The sequence below is a fragment of the Muntiacus reevesi genome, chromosome 6 (genome assembly GCF_963930625.1).
Source record: "Muntiacus reevesi chromosome 6, mMunRee1.1, whole genome shotgun sequence".
NCBI lineage: Eukaryota > Metazoa > Chordata > Mammalia > Artiodactyla > Cervidae > Muntiacus > Muntiacus reevesi.
The window spans coordinates 105,801,338-105,819,864 of record NC_089254.1 but is presented as its reverse complement, the minus strand read 5'-3'; the positions used below and the strand labels follow the sequence as shown (position 1 = coordinate 105,819,864).

The 18,527-nt window shown below is 51.8% G+C and overlaps 2 protein-coding genes across 7 annotated transcripts in view; one reads left to right on the top strand and one right to left on the bottom strand.

Annotated features, from left to right (window-relative positions):
- EZH2 (enhancer of zeste 2 polycomb repressive complex 2 subunit) overlaps positions 1-6,146 on the top strand; it is a 56,224-nt gene extending 50,078 nt beyond the window's left edge. For 3 of the 5 annotated variants that reach the window (XM_065939467.1, XM_065939466.1, XM_065939470.1), the window contains 8 exons: positions 153-193; positions 542-667; positions 1,367-1,545; positions 3,009-3,104; positions 3,687-3,768; positions 4,723-4,803; positions 4,931-5,015; positions 5,820-6,146. In XM_065939467.1, coding sequence (XP_065795539.1) covers positions 153-193; positions 542-667; positions 1,367-1,545; positions 3,009-3,104; positions 3,687-3,768; positions 4,723-4,803; positions 4,931-5,015; positions 5,820-5,880 — 751 coding nt within the window. In that variant the 3' untranslated portion in view covers positions 5,881-6,146. The remainder of the gene's footprint in view (positions 1-152; positions 194-541; positions 668-1,366; positions 1,546-3,008; positions 3,105-3,686; positions 3,769-4,722; positions 4,804-4,930; positions 5,016-5,819) is intronic. The other 2 variants (XM_065939469.1, XM_065939468.1) reach the window with 1 other exon arrangement.
- A 5,196-nt stretch (positions 6,147-11,342) lies between these two features.
- CUL1 (cullin 1) overlaps positions 11,343-18,527 on the bottom strand; it is an 88,526-nt gene continuing 81,341 nt past the window's right edge. For both annotated transcript variants that reach the window (XM_065939329.1, XM_065939328.1), the window contains exons 17-22: positions 17,437-17,529; positions 14,050-14,097; positions 13,888-13,970; positions 13,265-13,370; positions 12,647-12,760; positions 11,343-11,881 (exon numbers count right to left, since the gene is read on the bottom strand). In XM_065939329.1, coding sequence (XP_065795401.1) covers positions 11,801-11,881; positions 12,647-12,760; positions 13,265-13,370; positions 13,888-13,970; positions 14,050-14,097; positions 17,437-17,529 — 525 coding nt within the window. In that variant the 3' untranslated portion in view covers positions 11,343-11,800. The remainder of the gene's footprint in view (positions 11,882-12,646; positions 12,761-13,264; positions 13,371-13,887; positions 13,971-14,049; positions 14,098-17,436; positions 17,530-18,527) is intronic.

The following is an 18,527-nucleotide window of genomic DNA, read 5'->3' as shown; positions in this document are numbered from 1 at the left end:
TGCCCAGATAGCTCAGTTGAAATGATTCGACTCTGGAAATTAGAGTGTGCGGTGTCGGCACCCTCCGCAGAGAGCAGATGGCGGCACGCGGTGGGCTGGCTGCTGCAGGGTGCCTGGTTCACCAGGGGCTGTCGTCTGCTTGTGTTTTGCAGGTTGTGGGCTGCACACTGCAGGAAGATCCAGCTGAAGAAGGGTCAGCATCTTCCCGTTCAGCATCCTTGGGAACTCCTGTCTCCTCCTCATGTGTCTTAGAATATAGTAACTGGGTTAGAGTTTGGGGTGTTCAGATAGAACTGACTGTGTGCCTTAAACCAGTTTAGATGGAGGCCTCTGGTGGCTAGAGGAGAACTGGGAGCCTGACTGAGGTGTGACGGTGCCCGGGGCTCCCTGGCTCTTGGCGGGCGGGGGGCGTGTAGATGGGAGAGTGAGGTGGACACGGCGAGGACAAGCCCGAGCTCAGGTCACGGGGGGAACGTGTGCCTGTTGGGCGTGTGGTCACCTCGCGGCGTTCGGGACTGACGCGGTGCTCTTGTCTGTGCAGACGGCTCCTCCAACCACGTTTACAACTATCAACCCTGTGACCACCCGCGGCAGCCTTGCGACAGCTCGTGCCCTTGTGTGATAGCACAAAATTTTTGTGAAAAGTTTTGTCAGTGTAGTTCAGAGTGTAAGTACTTGTTGTCTTGATGTCATTGTGTGAGAATTAAATTGACTGTTGGTCAGGAATTTAAAACTAACTTCAGTCAACACCAGGGCATCATGGCAACCCCTGTGTTGTTTCTGTCGGGAAGCTGGCTCCCGCCACAAGCCTGTGTGGCGCCAAGGACCAGTGTCCAGCCCGCCTCCTGGCTGGGGCAGGTAGGCGGGCAGGTGAGGCCAGCGTGCATTAAAGGAGCTTTGTACTGTCTTTGATCATTTAACTTAAATCATAGTAAAGTTGGCCCAGAATGGAAGGCAAGTCTAGAAATGGCTTCCCAAATACTTTCTGGACACTAGAGATTATCATGAGTTAGGTGGGTTCGGTCTTAGAGTGAAGGACGTGGTGGCATCCGGGTGAGGACGGTAAGTGTGCACTGAAGCCTGGCACCAGGGAGGCCCGTGGAGCCCTGACTGAGCGCGGCAGGGAAGCCCGGGTGTGGTGCGGTCCAGAGCCCGCCTCGCCGCGCGTGCAGTCACTGCACGGTAAGTGCGCAGACCGCCTCTCACACCAGCGGCGAAGCAGGAAGGCGGCGGTCGGCGTCCGCGTGGGTGGCTCTGACGTTCCTCTCGCTTCCCCTCCCTTGTGACGATGGTGGGAGAGTGAGGGGCCGTGCGGGCTCGGTGAGGCTGCTGGGCCGTTCTCCCCTGACGGGGCGTCTCTCTGAAGGTCAGAACCGCTTCCCCGGCTGCCGCTGCAAAGCCCAGTGCAACACGAAGCAGTGCCCGTGCTACCTGGCCGTCCGCGAGTGCGACCCCGACCTCTGTCTCACCTGCGGCGCGGCCGACCACTGGGACAGCAAGAACGTGTCCTGCAAGAACTGCAGCATCCAGCGGGGCTCCAAGAAGGTAGGAGGGCGCTGCATGCAGGGCCTAGTCGTCCCAACCAGGGGGTTGTTGCTGAGCGTAAGAAACAAACAGCACTGCTGGGTCAGCTGTCTCAGGTTTTTAGGGGAGGCGATGACAGTAAAATGACCCTGATGCTGGGAAACGTTGAGGGCAGGAGAAGGGGACGACGGGATGAGATGGTTGGATGGCATCACTGACTCAATGGATGTGGATTTGCTGGTGATGGACAGGGAGGCCGGGCGTGCTACGGTCCGTGGGGTCGCAGAGACATGACTGAGGGACGGAACTGAGAGTGCAGGCCCTGGTCTGAGCGCTGTGTGCGTTAACTGCTTCGTCGTCCTGACTGCGTGAATTAGGAATAATCACTAAACCCAGAGTTCTGAGACTCAGAAGGAGAGGAGCCGGGCTCCGAGCAGGCGTTCCAGCCCCGGGCCCCGTGCTGCGCGCGTGCGGCGCAGTCAGCTCGCAGGGTGCTGACTCGTGTGCAGTGTAGCTGAGACGGCCCTGTCAGCCCTCCTCGGCCAGAAGTCGCGTGTGGCACTGGCCTTAGTTCTTTGGCTGTGGTGGTGGCCGGCGTTCAGGTGGTTTTAATCCAGGTCCTCATGTCACAGTGAAGCCAGCGTTTCCCACGGACCCCAGTGAAAAGCCCTGAAAGCTTTTCATTTCTCCCCCAATCCCAAACCTCCTCTCTTGTACAACAAAACTCTCCTTTGTCATCTTTCTAGACATCTTTTACCTTCTCAAACAGAAAACTGTATAGATATCTTTTTCCCAACTAGGTTTCATTTGTTTAACAGCATCTTGCTGGTCAAGGGGGTACTTGGTTAACTGCCCCGACAGGGGAGCGTAGGCCGGGTCAGGCACAGCTTAGGGGCCTGGGGATCAGGGAGTCTCCTTTAAAGACATAAGAAATGTGGAACGAAAGCATGATAGTCAGCCTTGATGAAAAGGTAGGGCCTTGGGCTTCGTTCCCGAGCACAGTCTGTCTGTAAATTGACGGTGGTGATCACCTTGGCGCCAGCTGAGCCCAGAGTGCTGGCCCCTGGGCTTCTCTGCTGTCGTGAGGAAGGGCTGTGGAACGGCGCTCTGGAAGGAGGGACAGCGCTTCGGGAGGAGTGGAGGCTGCTGACCCACCAGGAGGGGTGGCGACTGGGCCCGGGGGAGGCGGAGGGGGCGCAGGCGGCCTGTGAAGCTGCCGGCGGAGTCGGGGTCAAGGCTGAAGGATGGCTGGGGACACACATGCGGACCAGCTCAGCGACACCGTTTTCTTCTGAGGCAGACGCTTAGGCTCTGTACTGGATTTACAAAAAAACAAAACGTGGCTTCTGCAGCTTGTTGGCCCCTCTGGTCATACAGGGGACGCTGACTCCCACACCCCTCTGTGGCTGAATCACCCGGTTTATCCTGTGGTCTGATCTGTCCAGCCTCGTTCTCCTTTGATTACGATTGTGTTTATTCTCTAGCATTTACTGCTGGCACCGTCTGATGTCGCAGGCTGGGGGATCTTCATCAAAGACCCTGTACAGAAAAATGAATTCATCTCGGAATACTGTGGAGAGGTAAGGCCGGGCCCACCAGTCAGTCACAGACAGCGGGATGTCCACTGTGCTCGCGTGGTATCACCTGTAATATGCTTTGGACTGATTTTCATTGGGCAAGTCCACTGGGTTTGATTAGAAATGAATATAAAGCACCTTTTCAGCTTAAGACTTGTGGGTTTGGTTTGCTTGAAAGCTACATCGCTTCAGTCCTGGTCACATTCCACTTTTTATCACCCAGGAAAAAGAGGGGAGAACAAGAGCTTTATGATGACGAGTCTCTCTCATTTAATCCGTAGCTTACCTGATAAACTAAAGCCTCCTTTCTGGGTTGTTAATTTAGGGCAAACCCTGGGGCTGGCTGCATTTGGTACCAAGTAAAGAGACTCAGGTTACTCACATTCTCCAGGCAGTTACTTTAAAGCTGTGAACGTATTTCTAAGTTAAGAGTCCTTAAAACCACCACTGTTCTCTGACAAAGAGAAATTGGCCAGTGACCCTCTGTTGAGTGTTGTCAAGGTCCTGAACGTTTCAGATGAGCTGGGTGTGTTCTGCCAGGCTCACCTGGTCCTGAATCACCTCACCCTGTGTCTGTCTTTTCAGATTATTTCTCAAGATGAAGCAGACAGAAGAGGGAAAGTGTATGACAAGTACATGTGCAGCTTTCTGTTCAACTTGAACAACGGTACGCTGGGGGGTCGGCGCCCCTCTGCTTCCCAGGCCGCACCTCAGGGGCTGAAGCAGCAGAGATGACATGAGCCGTCCCTGGTGTCAGCTGTTTGAAAGGGGGCTGGGCTTAGGAATAGGCTGTTGGCTGGAAGGCGTCCCAGGGGGCTCAGCTGGTAAAGAATCCACCTGGAGTGCAGGCGACCTGGGTTCGATCCCTGGGTCGGGAAGATCCCCTGGAGAAGGAAATGGTACCCACTCCAGTATTCTGGCCTAGAGAATTCCCTGGACAGAGCAGCCTGGTGGGCTGCAGTCCATGGGGTTGCACAGAGTTGAACATGACTGAGAGACTTTCACTTCCCCCAGGTTTGCAGAGTGTAACTTGGGGAGTGGGCGGTCACGGGTTCCGCGTGCAGAGAGTGGTCACTGTCGGGCGGGGGCGGGGGGGCCTGCAGCGGCCCAGGCTCTGAGCCATCCTTGGCTCCACAGCCTGGCTCTCCTGCGTCCCTCCTGCCGCGGATACCACGCCCAGGCGCCTCTCACCTGGGAGGGCCTGGAGCCCCGCCCTGTGAGGCACCTCCTCAGCTTCCCTGAGGGTCCCAAGGATGGACAGGGACATGCACGTGCAGACCCCGATCCTGGGGGAGGACATCGGGGTGGTCGGGTCCCCGCTTCACACCCGTGCTACTCAGGGGGTCTCGCCACTGAAACAGGTGGTTTGCATGCTCCATAACCAGTAACATGAAAAAAACTAATTTGAAGATATTTATGAGGTTGGGAAGAGTCTCTCTTTAACCTAGGGCAGCATTTTCTTCCAGAGATCATTTCTTATCAGGTGAACTTGGTTGAATGATTCACTTGCTTTTGAAGGGAAACTCTAAAGAATAACCACTTACATTTTTACAGAATCATAACCACCGTGTATTTATTGATTTAACTGTTAGCTAGGTTGTGCTTATTTTTTTCTCTTTAGATTTTGTGGTGGATGCAACCCGTAAGGGTAACAAGATTCGTTTTGCAAATCACTCAGTAAATCCCAACTGCTATGCAAAAGGTGGGTACTCCGAGGTGGGCGGAGTCCCCGCAGGGCGTCCTGAGTGGTTCTGGGCTCCTTACCTGACTGTCAGCTCCTCTCCTGGGTCGTTCTCACTGATGCCTTGACCCCATGTCTCTCTTTGCAGTGATGATGGTCAACGGCGATCACAGGATAGGGATTTTTGCTAAGCGAGCCATCCAGACTGGTGAAGAGCTGTTTTTCGATTACAGGTTGGTTTCTAGTCTCCGAGGGCTTTTCTGCTGGGACGCTGAGCTCTGGCCAGGGGCCGGCTTCTGTCGGGGCTGGTGCTTTGCCATGGGTGGTGCTGGGTAATGGCGTTTCCAGGGTAAAGTCATGCTTTCTGAAAGTTCAAAAAAACGCAGAAAGCTCCAGTTTTACCTTCGGGGTCCATGCCTGCTGTCAGGGTGCTGAGCACAGGCTCCCGGAGGGGTGGGTGCTTATGCCGCTGGGCATCCGGCTGGCACTTTATACTGTCAAGTTCTGGGGAAAATTGACAAGTTATAGAATATTTAAATGTAGTCAGAGGAATGTTCAGTTGAACAAATCCTGTGGCTGACTATACATTTCATCGAGAAGCTTGGTATTTTGTGTAGAATTGTCTTAAACTGGGGCCTGTGTGGAGCTGTTTCCAACCCAGATCTTCCCAGGAGCAGCAGCTGGGGCACCTTCCTTTTGGGGGACCCCTAGGGCTCACCCAGGGGCAAGAGTTGCAGGCATCTCTTCTGGCCTCTGTGCTGTCCTGGCTTCAAGGGGCCCGTGGCCCGCTCACTGAGGTGCACTGCACCCCCTGTGTTTGGCCTTAATACCAGCCCCGCTGCGGGCCGGCCTTCCCGGGCACTTGGTTTCAGGGGCAGGGGGCTGGCTGGGGAAGGGGCATTGTTGCCAGTTCTGTCCAGCCTGGCCCCTTTGTAGCTGGAATGTGTGCACCCCTTCTGCGAAGGCGCCTTTGTGCAGCCAGCAGTAACGGGCTCGTGTGTGCCGTGCTGGCTCACCTGTTCCTCCCGCTGTTGCAGATACAGCCAGGCCGACGCCCTGAAGTACGTGGGCATCGAAAGAGAAATGGAGATCCCTTGACGCGTGCTACCTCCTCCCCCCCTCCTCTCGGAACAGCGGCCTTAGCTTCAGGAACCTCGAGTACTGTGGGCGATTTAGAAAAAGAAAATGCAGTTTGAAATTCTGAATTTGCAAAGTACTGTAAGAATAATTTATAGTAATGAGTTTAAAAAAAATCAACTTTTTATTGCCTTCTCACCAGCTGCAAAGTGTTTTGTACCAGTGAATTTTTGCAATAATGCAGTGTGGTACATTTTTCAACTTTGAATAAAGAATACTTGAACTTCTCCTTGTCGTAGTCATCTGTTACACTGCCTCTCCAGCTGGTTTTAGAAAAGGACTGAGTGATGGGAAAAACATTTCACCCCTTTGGTTTGTCAGAAGCCATCCTAGGAACTGGGTATAACACACATTGCCTGTATTAGGCATTTTAATAAATACTGTTGCAAACATGTTACCATATACCATACATACCAGCTAAGGAGACAAGGGCACGGGAAGCGATCACTGCTCGTGTCCGCGACCAGGGTGGATGGGGCGCGTCCCCGGTGCTGAGAGGCCTGCAGGTGCCCGCCCTCCGAACCTCGTTCTCCAAAACGACAGGAGATTCCTGCGAACGATCTAGCGCTAAATCCCACTAGATGCAGCCTTTCAGAAATGTGACGGGGACAACCAGACTACTTCTAGATCTTGATGGAATAAGACACCCGTAATGTCCCGGGAAGCTGCTCCTCAGGCTGGGTGGTGGTAGGAGTGCCCAGGACGGCAGCATTCAGTAAGTTTTCATTGATTTGTAACATGGATGGGACGCTCAGATAGAACACCTTCCTTTTCCAGTTACTCAAACATGCACAAGACTGGTTTCTGCTACCTCGATGCACAAGCCTGTGAGCTGAGTCATGGAATACAGTTCATTCACCTTGGCCTGACAGTGAAAAAGATCCTGTGTCCCCTCAGCTTCCCTGCAACCTGCTGAGACACCTGGTCTCCGCACTCCACCCAGGAGGCATCGCTGACCAATTCGGGGAGAGTCGCCCCGAGCTTGCCCGACCGCCACATCCCACCCTTGGCATGGGGCCCCCATGAAGCCCGTTTGTTCCCCGTCATGTGACCAGAGACCCGACTGCAGCAGAAGACAGCAGCTGTCCCCGATGGAGGGCAGGGCTTGGGCGCACCACCCTGTGTGTGCGCTTCGCACACCGTGGGCTTTCATTCCTCAACTAGCAGCGTACCTCCAGGAACCGGTCCACTGACCTCACGGATGCAGAGATCCTGACCAGAAGTCCTGGGCTGCAGCCATGGCCACATCCCACGTGATTGAGAGCATCCTTAGCTTGTCAGCTTGCATTTTCTTTTACCTGGAATGGGGGGGAGAAAGAAGAGAGCTTAACACGTGTTCAGTTCACACACAACACCAAGTTTAAATATATGCTTTTTTCTCTTCCCCTTGCTCTCCCGCCGAGGTAATAACTGACACTGTGCAATCCTGGCGGGTTTAGTTCCCCAACAGAACCAAGAAGGGTGAGTGGGATGAGTTACCGCATCAGGATATGGATACACAGCAGGATATGGATGCAGTCACGGTCGCCATGGTTTAGGAGGATCACACCTTGTCCACTGAGAAGAGCCCAACAACAGGCTGGTCAGCGTCTGTGGTCCCTAAGCCTTTCCCCAGTGGTCATGAAGACCCACACGTCTGACCACAGGCCTGACGTCCAAGTGCAGGCAGCACCTTAGACTCCGACTAACTGCTGCAAGACAAAAGTTCAACATTTTGCAGTTTATAAAAAAAAGTATTCCTCTACCTAGAAACTGCTTCCTAACTCTCAGTATTGTCTGGATCACTCAACCTCCAGACTTCAGTGTCCAGTCAATGACTCCAACTCTGGATTCCCACCTCTACCCAAGGTGTTCAACTGCCCCACCACTGCCAGAAATCAACGCACAAATTGCGTCATTCGGATTTGTAGGTTGCAGGTAGGATCTTCCGGACCCAGGGATTGAACCCAGGTCTCCTGCGTTGCAGGCAGATTCTTAACCATCTGAGTCACCAGGGAAGCCCACTCTTAGATTTGTAGGCAGGTCATCAAGAAAGGTTTCAAACGTGGACATTTTGCAAGAACCGAAGTATTCCCTTAGAGGGCTTCCCTAGTGGCTCAGCTGGTAAAGAACCCGCTTTCAATGCAGGAGACCCTGGTATGACTCCTGGGTCGGAAATATTCCCCTGGGGGAGGGCATGGCAACCCACTCCAGTATTGCCTGGAGAGTCTCCATGGACAGAGGAGCCTGGTGGGCTACAGTCCATGGGATTGCAGAGTCTGACACGACTAAGCGTGTATGTGCATGCACGCACACACACACACACACACACACACACTCCCTGTTGGAAGTTGCATGGGCTTTGGGCTCTTACACACACACACACACACACACACACACACACACACACACACTCTCCCCGTAAGCTCAAATCAACACTTGTGTCTCCAGCCTCTGTTACAAATGGTCCAGGGAGGAGTGTGTGTAGTACTTGGTATAAGAAGTGGTCCAACACATCCAAGTCACATAGCTTTTTGTATGTGAACCAAAGCTCCATAAAGAAGTTTTAGAAAACTGTCCTCACCTATCTTGACCAAGTCATCATTCTGCCTCTAGAGAGGTGAGGTTCATGTGTATAGAACCAAATCACCCAGACAAGTTGTTGCTATTCCTAAAAAAAAAGAAAAAGTCTTCATTTTATGTTTTAGGATTTACGTAAGGGGGATTTTCTTCAAATGAGTCAGCACGTTTGATTTTTTAGCTGGGTGTGGCAAAATCTTGTTATTTGTTTTCAAAGGAAAATTAAGATACCTCAATGAATAGGTAGGCCATCTTAAAATACTCAGTAAAAATATTTTAAATTCAGGTGCCTCTCGACCCTTTATCTCCTGCTGTGGTGTCCCTGGCTGCCTCTTACGAAGGTGCTGACCCGTGACGGCTGGCAGTTTGCCTCTAGGCAGGCGCGAGGTTTGAGCCATGAGAACCCAGCCTGGAGAGAGGGGGTCCTGGCCCTGGGCTCTACCTTACCTGCCCCCTCCTAGGAGAGAGCAGATGGTTCCGTCAGGAGGCAGCACCACAGCGAGTGCCCGGAACACTGTTTTCCTTCAATGACCAATCCCTGTGGGTTATGCCAGGGCTGCCACCCATCACCCTCCCCCAGGGCGCGACCTTCCCAGAGGGCCTGGGCACCAGGCGGCCTTCAGAGGCTGGACGTCGGTCCCTAGGCAGATTCAGAAAGCTACTATTGAAGTTCGGAAAAATGCAGCTCACTGGATGCTGGGGAACTCGACCCTCGTGGCTTGTATTTGGAGGCCCGGCCATTCTTGTTAGGCTAGGATGTGGTTTGTGGAATGAAGGCACGAAGTCTGGAACTGTATTCCACACCCATTAAACAGGACGCACCCAGTGTGAGGGGGTCAGGGTGGGGGGCACGTACAGGGGATCTCCCACCACCCACCTCCAGTCCGCCTTTGCTCACGGACGTCCTCGGTCTTACCAAGGACACTCTTCGTCCTGGAGACGTCAGGAAAGTTCCATGAAGAGGTCCCTTCCCTCTTGAAGGGGAGGGTGGGACGAATTGAGAGTGGCATCAGCACAGATACCCCAGCTGGCGGGAAGCGGCTGGACAACTCTGCGAGCTCCGCTGTGTCCTCTGCGCTGACCCAGAGGTCCTCCCTAGAGGGGTGGGCGGGGGAGGGTGGGGGGGAGCTCAAGGGGGGGGGGTCTATATCTGATTCCCTTTGTTGTGCAGCAGAAACGAACACAACATTGTAAAGCAATTATCCTTGAGTTAAAAAAAAAGACCATGAAGCTCTTTATTATGTGCTCTGGCAACCCCACTCCTGGGCATGTATCTGCGGAAAACCATAATCTGAAAATGTACCTGAATTCCAATGTTCACGGAAGCACTATTTAATAGTATCTGGGACATGAAGGCTACCTAAATGTCCACCAGTAAATGGATAGATAAAGAAGCTGTGGTACCTAGACACAATGGGATATTATTCAGCCACATAAAAAAGAACAAATAATGCCATTTGCAGCAACATGGACAGATTTAAAGATTGTCATGCCAGAAAAAGACACACCATACAGTATCATTCACACGTGGAAATCTTAAAAAAAGGTACGAATGAACGTATCTACAAAACAAAGAGTTAGAGATGTAGAAAACAAACTTATGGTGAAGATGGGGTAAGGCAGGGGAGGGATAAATTGGGAGACTGGGACATATGCGCACTGCCATGTGTAACACGGATAACTAACAAGGATCTCCTGCACAGCACAGGGAACTCTACTCAATACCCTGTAATCCCCTGTATGGAGAAGAATCTAGAGTGGGAACAGGTGTAACTGAATCACTTTGCTGTATACCTGAAGCTGAAACAACATTGTAAATCAACTGCATTCCAATAAAATTTTTTTTTAAAAAAAGCAATTTACCTTCCTACTCTTGCTGGGACTCAGACCCAAGCGGCAAGTGGCTGTGGGGGTTAACAGCGCGTCTGTCCCAGGGGCAGGTGGACTGTTGCCAGGAGAGGCAGAGCTGTGGTCTCAGCTCCCAGCCGGAGATGCGCAGGGCAGTTTCTAGGTGGCCCTTGGAGCCCCAGGACACTGCAGGCTCTGGGGGTGGTGGGGGTTCCCCAGGGTGGGTGGGGAGTGGGGGTGGCACTGTTTTTTGCCTGGTGCATACACTGGAGCTCTTTATAAGACTGTTAGAAAAAAGAAGATATACTAAAACAAACATGGAAACCGTTAGACAAGTGCTAAAGTCAATTACTCAATAACCCGTTTAACTGTTAAATTGTAAAAAACTAACCTGCTAGGTGCCAGGTTGGTCCAAAGAACCGGAAGGACGCAGTGCCTTGGGTGTGTTCCTCTGGCCCCGCTTTCAGAAGCAGGCCTCAGGGCAGGGAGAGACGGCGCAGGTGTTGACAAGCATGTCCACGCCTCTGCTCTGGAGAGCCACGCGTGGTTTATATGGACCAGGAAGCCCAAAAGGCTAAACCGGCCCGGGCCTCTGCTCCCACCTCCCATTCCATCTGTCTTCAGGCTGAGAAGTGACTGCACAGGGCTGCAAGCCAGCCATCTGGACCACAGACGGGGAGTCAAAATGGGCCGGAGGCAAAAGGGAGGCGCCGGCGGTGGACGTGGCCCCTCCGCTCGACTCCTGACGAAGGCCCGTGACCAGCGGCCCGCTTCCAGGGAGGCGGCCGGCTCAGCCCGGCCAGCACCACGAGGGTCTGCAGAGAAGCTGCAGCGGGGCTCCTGGGCGTTGGTCGCTGGAGGCGGTCACGGGAATGACGGCCAACGCTCCAGGAGGAGGAGGTGAGCAAGGGCTTGGCCGGCCAAAGCTTAACCGTGTTCCCTCGGGAGGGCGGCCCTCGGGGCCTCAGGAAGACACCAGGGAAGGCCCGTTTGCACAATCATTATATCTTTTATTTACAGATAGAAATTAGTAAAACTTAAAACAAAAACCCAATGCGACTTGTACAGAAATCCTTTAATTTTCTTTATTTTCACACATTAAAAAATGAAACACACTATACAAATGGTTTTCTCATAGCAGATTACACGTGGGTCCCTTCAGACCCGCTCTCCAGGACTGCCGGCCTCCGAGGGGCCCCGGCCGGCAGCTGGGGCTCGCGTGGCCAATGGTTGATTCGGATGCAGACGCATGCAGCCCTCGGCGCGGGAGGTCCCCCCTCCGGTCTTAAATTAGGTTAAATGGCGTCGGTGTCCCTATGTACAGACGTGAAGTGTGGCGGTCCTGAGCAGCTCCGGGGCCCGCGGCGCCGGGGGCCTGGGCCAGGGGCCGGGCGGGCGTCCGGGGGCGCGGCCGCCGTGCTCGGGGCTGCCGGGCCCGCAGCCGAGGGGCCGCGCCCGCGCTCAGACCCCCGGGTCAGGCCAGGTAGCTGTACGTGTCCTTCTCCCCGTCCACTCGCTCCAGATACTCCTTCTCGATCAGAATGTCGATGCATTTCTGGGCGTGGGTTCCGAGGAGGGAAGCCGTGAAGGGGAAGAAAAGCACACTTACCGTCGGAACCGAGACGGATTCTCCCACCCATCCCGGGGTGGGGGGCGCCGCCTGACTTCCCGCAGCGCCCCTGGCTCTGGGGCGCCTCACCCCAGGGTTTCCTACCGCCCCCCTCACCCTGCCAGCCTCGGGTCTCCGAAGGGGAAGGGGCCGCCCGGTTTCTGTGTGAGACGACACTGGGGGTCGTCGTCCAGGGGCTGCAGGCCCCCGGGGGCCCCGAGGGGAGCCACGTCCGCAGGGACGAGCCTCCCGCCGGGCTAAGCACACGCAGGAGGCTCCCGGGCGGGGGCCGAAAACTCCCGGCCACTGTTCACTCCGAGCAGCTCAGCAAGCGGAATGCTGAGGATTTTCCACGTCTCAAAATGACCCTTTCAGAATTTGGCCTGTTTTCTTTTGTGGAAACCTATTTTACATGGGCTTCCCTGGTGGCTCAGGGAAGCGTCTGCCCCCAATGCAGGAGACCGGGTTCGATCCCTGGGTCCAGAAGATCCCCTGGAGAAGGAAATGGTAACCCACTCCAGTATTCTTGCCTGGAGAAGCCCATGGACGGAGGAGCCTGGCGGGCTACAGTCCACAGGTTGCAAAGCGTAGGACATGACTGAGCGACTTCACTCTCACTTTTCATTTTACGTGACTAAGCAAACTAGTCACCGCCTCGTGTGTCTCCTGAGACAATAATCAACTGGATCCTGCTGCTGGGGGACCCTGTACCTTAATCACTGGGACCCGGGGCTTGAATCTTGAGGACAGCTGAGTCAGGACTTCTCCCAGTAACTGCTGGTGCTTGAGGACCTTCCTCATTTTCATAATTCTCACAATAGCCGCCTGTGTGACCAAGGAAAGAAAGACCTTGTTTTCCACAGCGTTAACCAGAACTTATCTGTAATGAGAAGGAGCAGCAAGCCTGCAGGGGCGCTCTGTGTGGGAGACTGGGTTCCGAACAGGGAACAAACACTGCAGGTCCGAGGACGCAGGGGGCCGATTCTATCTGCTGGTTTCGGCGCCAACACAACCAACATTAAAGTGTTTTGGTCTTGTGAGCAGCAATTTTAGCAATCTAACCCAACTAGAACACACTTTTAAAATGAGGAAAAACTCAGTCCTCAAAGTCACAGACGGCACCTGAGCCCCCCACCGGACGACCCTTGCTCCCCCGTTTCGTGGATGCATTGCTCTCATCTGTTTCATCCGGCATTTCATCTACTCCACCCAGAACCATCCATCATCCAGGCCGCCTCTCCCAAGTCCCAGCAGCACACAGCCTGAGGGAAGCGCCGTCCCAGCTGTGGGCGGCCTGCCTGCCGCGCAGGGCTGGGCCCCCAGGGTCACCTGGATCAGTAGTTTGCGATCTTCCTCGATGTTTTTGTGTGTAGTTTCCTGTTCCTGCTTCTGTTCTGTTTTCATTGGCACATTGATGTTAACCCTTAATTTTTTGCTGTCAAGAAAATCGAGGAGACCAATCACTATTGCTTTCAAAGACAGGCAGTAAAGGCTGCTTTCTGCTTTTGGTCTTAAAGAGGTGCTCTGTCCCCCCAGAGGATGGAGGGCATGCCCAACAACCTCCCACCCCCCCAGGCTGTTTCCACGTCATCTCTGTGAAAGGCCCCCTAGTTCCCGACGGAGTGGGGTCCCACTCTGCCAGCAACGGGACAGCTGTGTCGCAGGATATTCAGCTCCTTAACCTGCTCTCCCCAAACTCTGTCAAGTGAAATAACATCAAGACACGGGGGCACAGAGGGCCAGGCTTTCGAGGTGAGCCCTTTACCAAACAAAGAAAACCTCGAAAACTGAGTCAACTGGACAAGCACCCGGGATGGCCAGAGGACGTCAAAGGCCCCCGCAGAGGCCTGAACTGAGCTCACAGCCCCGTGTGCAGGGACACCCGGGTGCGCGCTTGGGGTCAGGGCCTAAGTCTGCGGCCTAGGACCACCTACTTGGCAGATTTTCCTTACTTTTTATAACCAAGATATAATTTTATTAAGGTATCTGGCTTCAATTCCACCTCATCAACATTTGCATTTTCATCTTCCAAGACCTGTAAGAAAACAACTGTTAGAACATCATCTCAGGAAACAGCTTTCTTCCAGCTTAACATACGAAGGACACAGACGTACCAGTAACTTGGACTTCAGTAAAATCTGAAGGACTTGTGCCAGAATGTCCTGCATTAAAGAGAAAAAGAGAAAACGCATTTTTTTCTTTGTAGTAAGAACCACAGCCAATCCCACAGAGTCCAATTTGGGGGAAAAATTAGTGACCTAAGTAGAACATGTCCAGAGGAAAAAGAGGGCAGCGCCCCTTGGCGGCTCCCCAAACCTACTCCGAAAAGTGCCCGCAACCCCATTCTGCTCTTGATCACCCAGTATCCAAACTGACAGCTCTACTAACAAAGACTAGAATGCATGTAAGACCGACTTCGTGGACTACATCTTTGTAGGGCGTCCTGGACCCTAAGCACTGAGAAGAATGGGCAGGAGCTTCACTGGCCTGGATGTGCCTCCTGTTCATGAACACGACAGGGGCGGTGCCGAGACCCTGCTGCTGACTCGGCTTTGGTGAACCTACGCCCCCGGGCCGCCTCTGCGTGCAGACAGCAGGCGGCCTGTCCTGTCTCAGCTCTCCTTTAGCGCCCTGGCTTCAGGACCCCACGCAGTGGGACAGCCGCCAGCTGCTCATGCGCCCACCCTGCCCTTAGGGGAAGGCCATCCCGGCTCAGGTGAGCTGGAGAGGCCTCTGGTGTGCTGACCGGCCCACAGCCTGGAGCGGGATGAGGACGTGGCCACGCCCGGGGAACGGCCGCAGAAGCTGTCTTCACGAGCTAGAGAGACTGAGCAGCCAATAGCCCTCGTGGAGGAGAGGGAAGTGGGGAGCAGTGGCCCCCCCCACCCTGGGGGTAGTCAGTGCCCCCAAGAACAGCTGGCTGAGGCTGGCGTGGAGGCTGAACAGTGGAGCGAGGGGCCACTCAGCTCCGAAAAGGGGGTTCCCCAGAGCAGAGCCCTCCCCGCGGTCTGGGGGCAACCTGAGCCTCCACTGTAACTTTAGTCTCCTCCTTCTGGTGAGGAATGAGGAAGGAAAAAAAGAGACTCGTACGTGCACAGAAGCAAATTCTTGTGTTATTAAAACTTGAAAATGTATTCTGGGCTAACTTGAAGCATGACGCAAAAATAAATGACTTTCCTAATGCACGTTCCATGAGGCCAATATTACCCTAACACCGAAACCAGACAAAGCTATCACAGGAAAATGGCAGACCCAGTTCCCTATGAATAAAGATGCAAAAATCTTTGAGAAAATTCCAGCAAACCAAATCCAGCAGCATATAAACAGTATTATATACCATGACCAAGTGGTATTTATCCCAAGAATGCAAGGGTGGTTCAACATTTAAAAAACCAATCAACATAATACACATTAATAGACAAAAGCACATAGTCATTGCAATAGAGTAGCAAGAGCATTTAAACAAAGTCCAACACTCTTTCATGATGAAAACACTAAAAAACCAAACGCTGTAGAAATAGAAGGGAATGTCTTCAGTCTAGTAAACAGCATCTAAGAAGAACTTACAGTGACACAGTGCAAGCTTTCCCTCAAGGTCAGGAACGAGACAAGGACGCCCGTTCCCACCACTTCCACTCAGCACTACAGGAAGTTCTATCCACAGCAATCATGCAACAGAAATAAAGACACCCAAGGAGACAAAGTAAGTACCAAAACTGTTAGTAGATGACATGACTGCATATTTAAAAAGTCCTAAAGAATCCACATAAAGAGTGCCAGAATAAATGCATTCAGCAAGACCGCAGGACACAAGATCCAACAGGCGACTGTTCGTCTCTAACCAGCAATGAATGTACAATTTCGTTAACAGCATCAAACTTAATAAAATACGTAGAGGAGTAAATTACCCAAAGCATCAAACTTAATACTTAGGAGTAAATTTAACCAAATAAGTGTAAAAAGGCTTGCATAATGAAAACTACGAAACACAGTTAAAAGAAATTACAGACAATCTGAATAAACGGAAAGACATCCATGTTCACAGAGTAGAAGACTTCATATTGTTAGGATGGCAACTCTCCCAAAGCAACCTACAGATTTAATACAATCCCCATCACAATTCCAACTGCCTCTTTTGCAGAAACAGACAAGCTAATTCTGAAATTTATATGGAAGTACGAGGGACCCAGAACAGCTAACACAAGCTTGATAAAGAACAAAGTTGGACGTCTCAATTCCAAAACTTACTACAAAAAGACAATGTGGTACTGGCATAAGAAAAGACATTTAGATCAGTGGAAAAGAATTGAGGATCTAGAAATAACATCTAGAACCAACTGATTTTTGACAAGGTTGCCAGTACCAACCAATAGGGGAAAAACATGTATAAAAATATACAATCACTATGAGGTATACCTGAAACTAATGTATTAATTTATACTTCAATTATACTTCAATAAAAAGTCAACTGTACTTCAAGAAAAAACAGGGGAAGAACCATCTTTGACCTTGGATTAGGCAATGATTCCTTAGACGTTGACACCAAAAGCATAAGCAACAGAAGAAAAATAATGTGGGCTTCATCAAAATTAAAACCATGTGCGTGATAAAATGAAAACCCACAGAATAGAGGGAATATCTATAAATCATTTATCTGAAAAGGGTCTACTACACAGAATATATGAAGAATTCTTACAACTCAACAAAACGACAAATAACCCAATTAAAAGTGGGCATAAACATCACTGGGGACATGCAGATAACCACAACGAGGCACCACTTCATATCCACCAAACGGAGGCGTACCCTGCTGGCAGGGATGCAGAGAAAGGGGAACTCTCTCCGCTGCTGAGAACACCAGCTGCGGGAGCCACTCGGGGACAGCCTGGCAGTGCCTCCGGAAGAGCAGCCTAAGTCACCACGACCGTAGCTCCGCAGCTAGGTTTATACCCAGGAGAACTCAAAGTGCGTCCAATCCAAAGACCTACACGCATGTTCAAAGTAGTGTTACTCATAGCAACCAGAAAGTGGGAGCAACCCAAATGTCCATCAACTGATGAATGGATAGACACGATGTGGTCCATCCATATACTGGAATATAGTTTTTCCACCACAAAAAGAGGATGAAGGTAGAGAGCAGCTGTTGCTGATAGGCACTGGTTTATTTTTACGGTGATGGAAATGTTTTGGACTTGGATGGTGGTGGTTGTACAACCCCGTGAAAAACCACCGAGTAGTATAAAATGGTGAATTCTGTTATGTGAAATGTGACTCAATAGCAGGAAGGATAACATTTGGTGAAAACTGAAGTTTAGTAAGGGACAGCTTAGCTGGAAAGAGGGCTGAGAACAAGCTACATGAATGAGAGAACAGCGTGCCATGTGGATGTGTGTGTGGCGGGGGGGACATGTTACACTGAGTTTAAAGCTTTTAACACGTGAGGAAGAGCATATTCAGGGTCATGGAGCCGCCCCCTCCCCAGGACACAGAGGCTGGAATACCATTTTGATCTGGGTGCTGTCCGTCAGCTGCTGCACGGCATAGGCGTCCTCCGTGTTGTACTGGAGCAGGATGGCCATCTGGAATGTGGATGCCTTCAGGGCCCATGCGAAGGAAAGAGAGCAAAGAGCTAAATGCTGGGCAACTCCCACAAGAACTTACTTAGGAAACCAGTGCTCTGAATAGACGCAAACAACAAAGCCGACCCATTAAGCAGGAATAACACACGTCTCACAAATCCACCACGATCCGCTTCTTCCGGAAAGACGCCGCTCCCCCCTTTACAGACACTTGAGGATTCTGCACTCTCTTCCACACGCTTTGTCTATGTACATACAGCTGACCCGTGAATGATGCAAACTGAATACTTAGGATGGGTATCGTTTTATGTAAATAATCTCAATAAAGTTTACATAATGTCTACTGATCAAAAGGGGGGGCGCCTGAAATTTTAGGTAATGAAATCTGAACTCAGAGATTCTTCTATGTATACTTGGGAATAAAGAAAACAATTTCAGTTGCATAGGGGACCCTTGACATGGGTTTGAAATGTGTGGGTCCATTTATTTGTGGACTTCTGGCCCCCCCAACAGTAAATAGGACAGTGCTACAGATCTGAGGTTTGTTGAATCTGAAGATGTAAGGAAACCACTGGATGCGAGGTGCTGACTCTAAGTTTTATGCAGATTTTCAACTGCCCAGGGGTCGGTGCCCCAAACTCCCACTCTGCTCAAGGGTTGCTGCTGCTGCTGCTACGTCACCTCAGTCGTGTCCGACTCTGTATAGAAATCCACATTCAAACTGATAAAGACCTCTGGGCCTGGTGTAACGGAGTATCAGACACTTCAGTTTATCAGAGTAGAATTACTGAAAGTTTAATCAGCGGGCTGAGTCTGCAAAATGCAGTCAGAAGTTTCTTAACACTTATAGATTTATAATTGCTTCTATAAGCTTATAAGCACACGAGTGAACCCTCTTCAAGACGGAATCTTTAAGGGACAAGATCTTAACTGAAACTTTGGCTCTTATCAGCCGGGAGCCAGAGGTCCCTTTTGTCAGGCTGATGCTTGGCTTCTCAGCAATAAAACGGAAG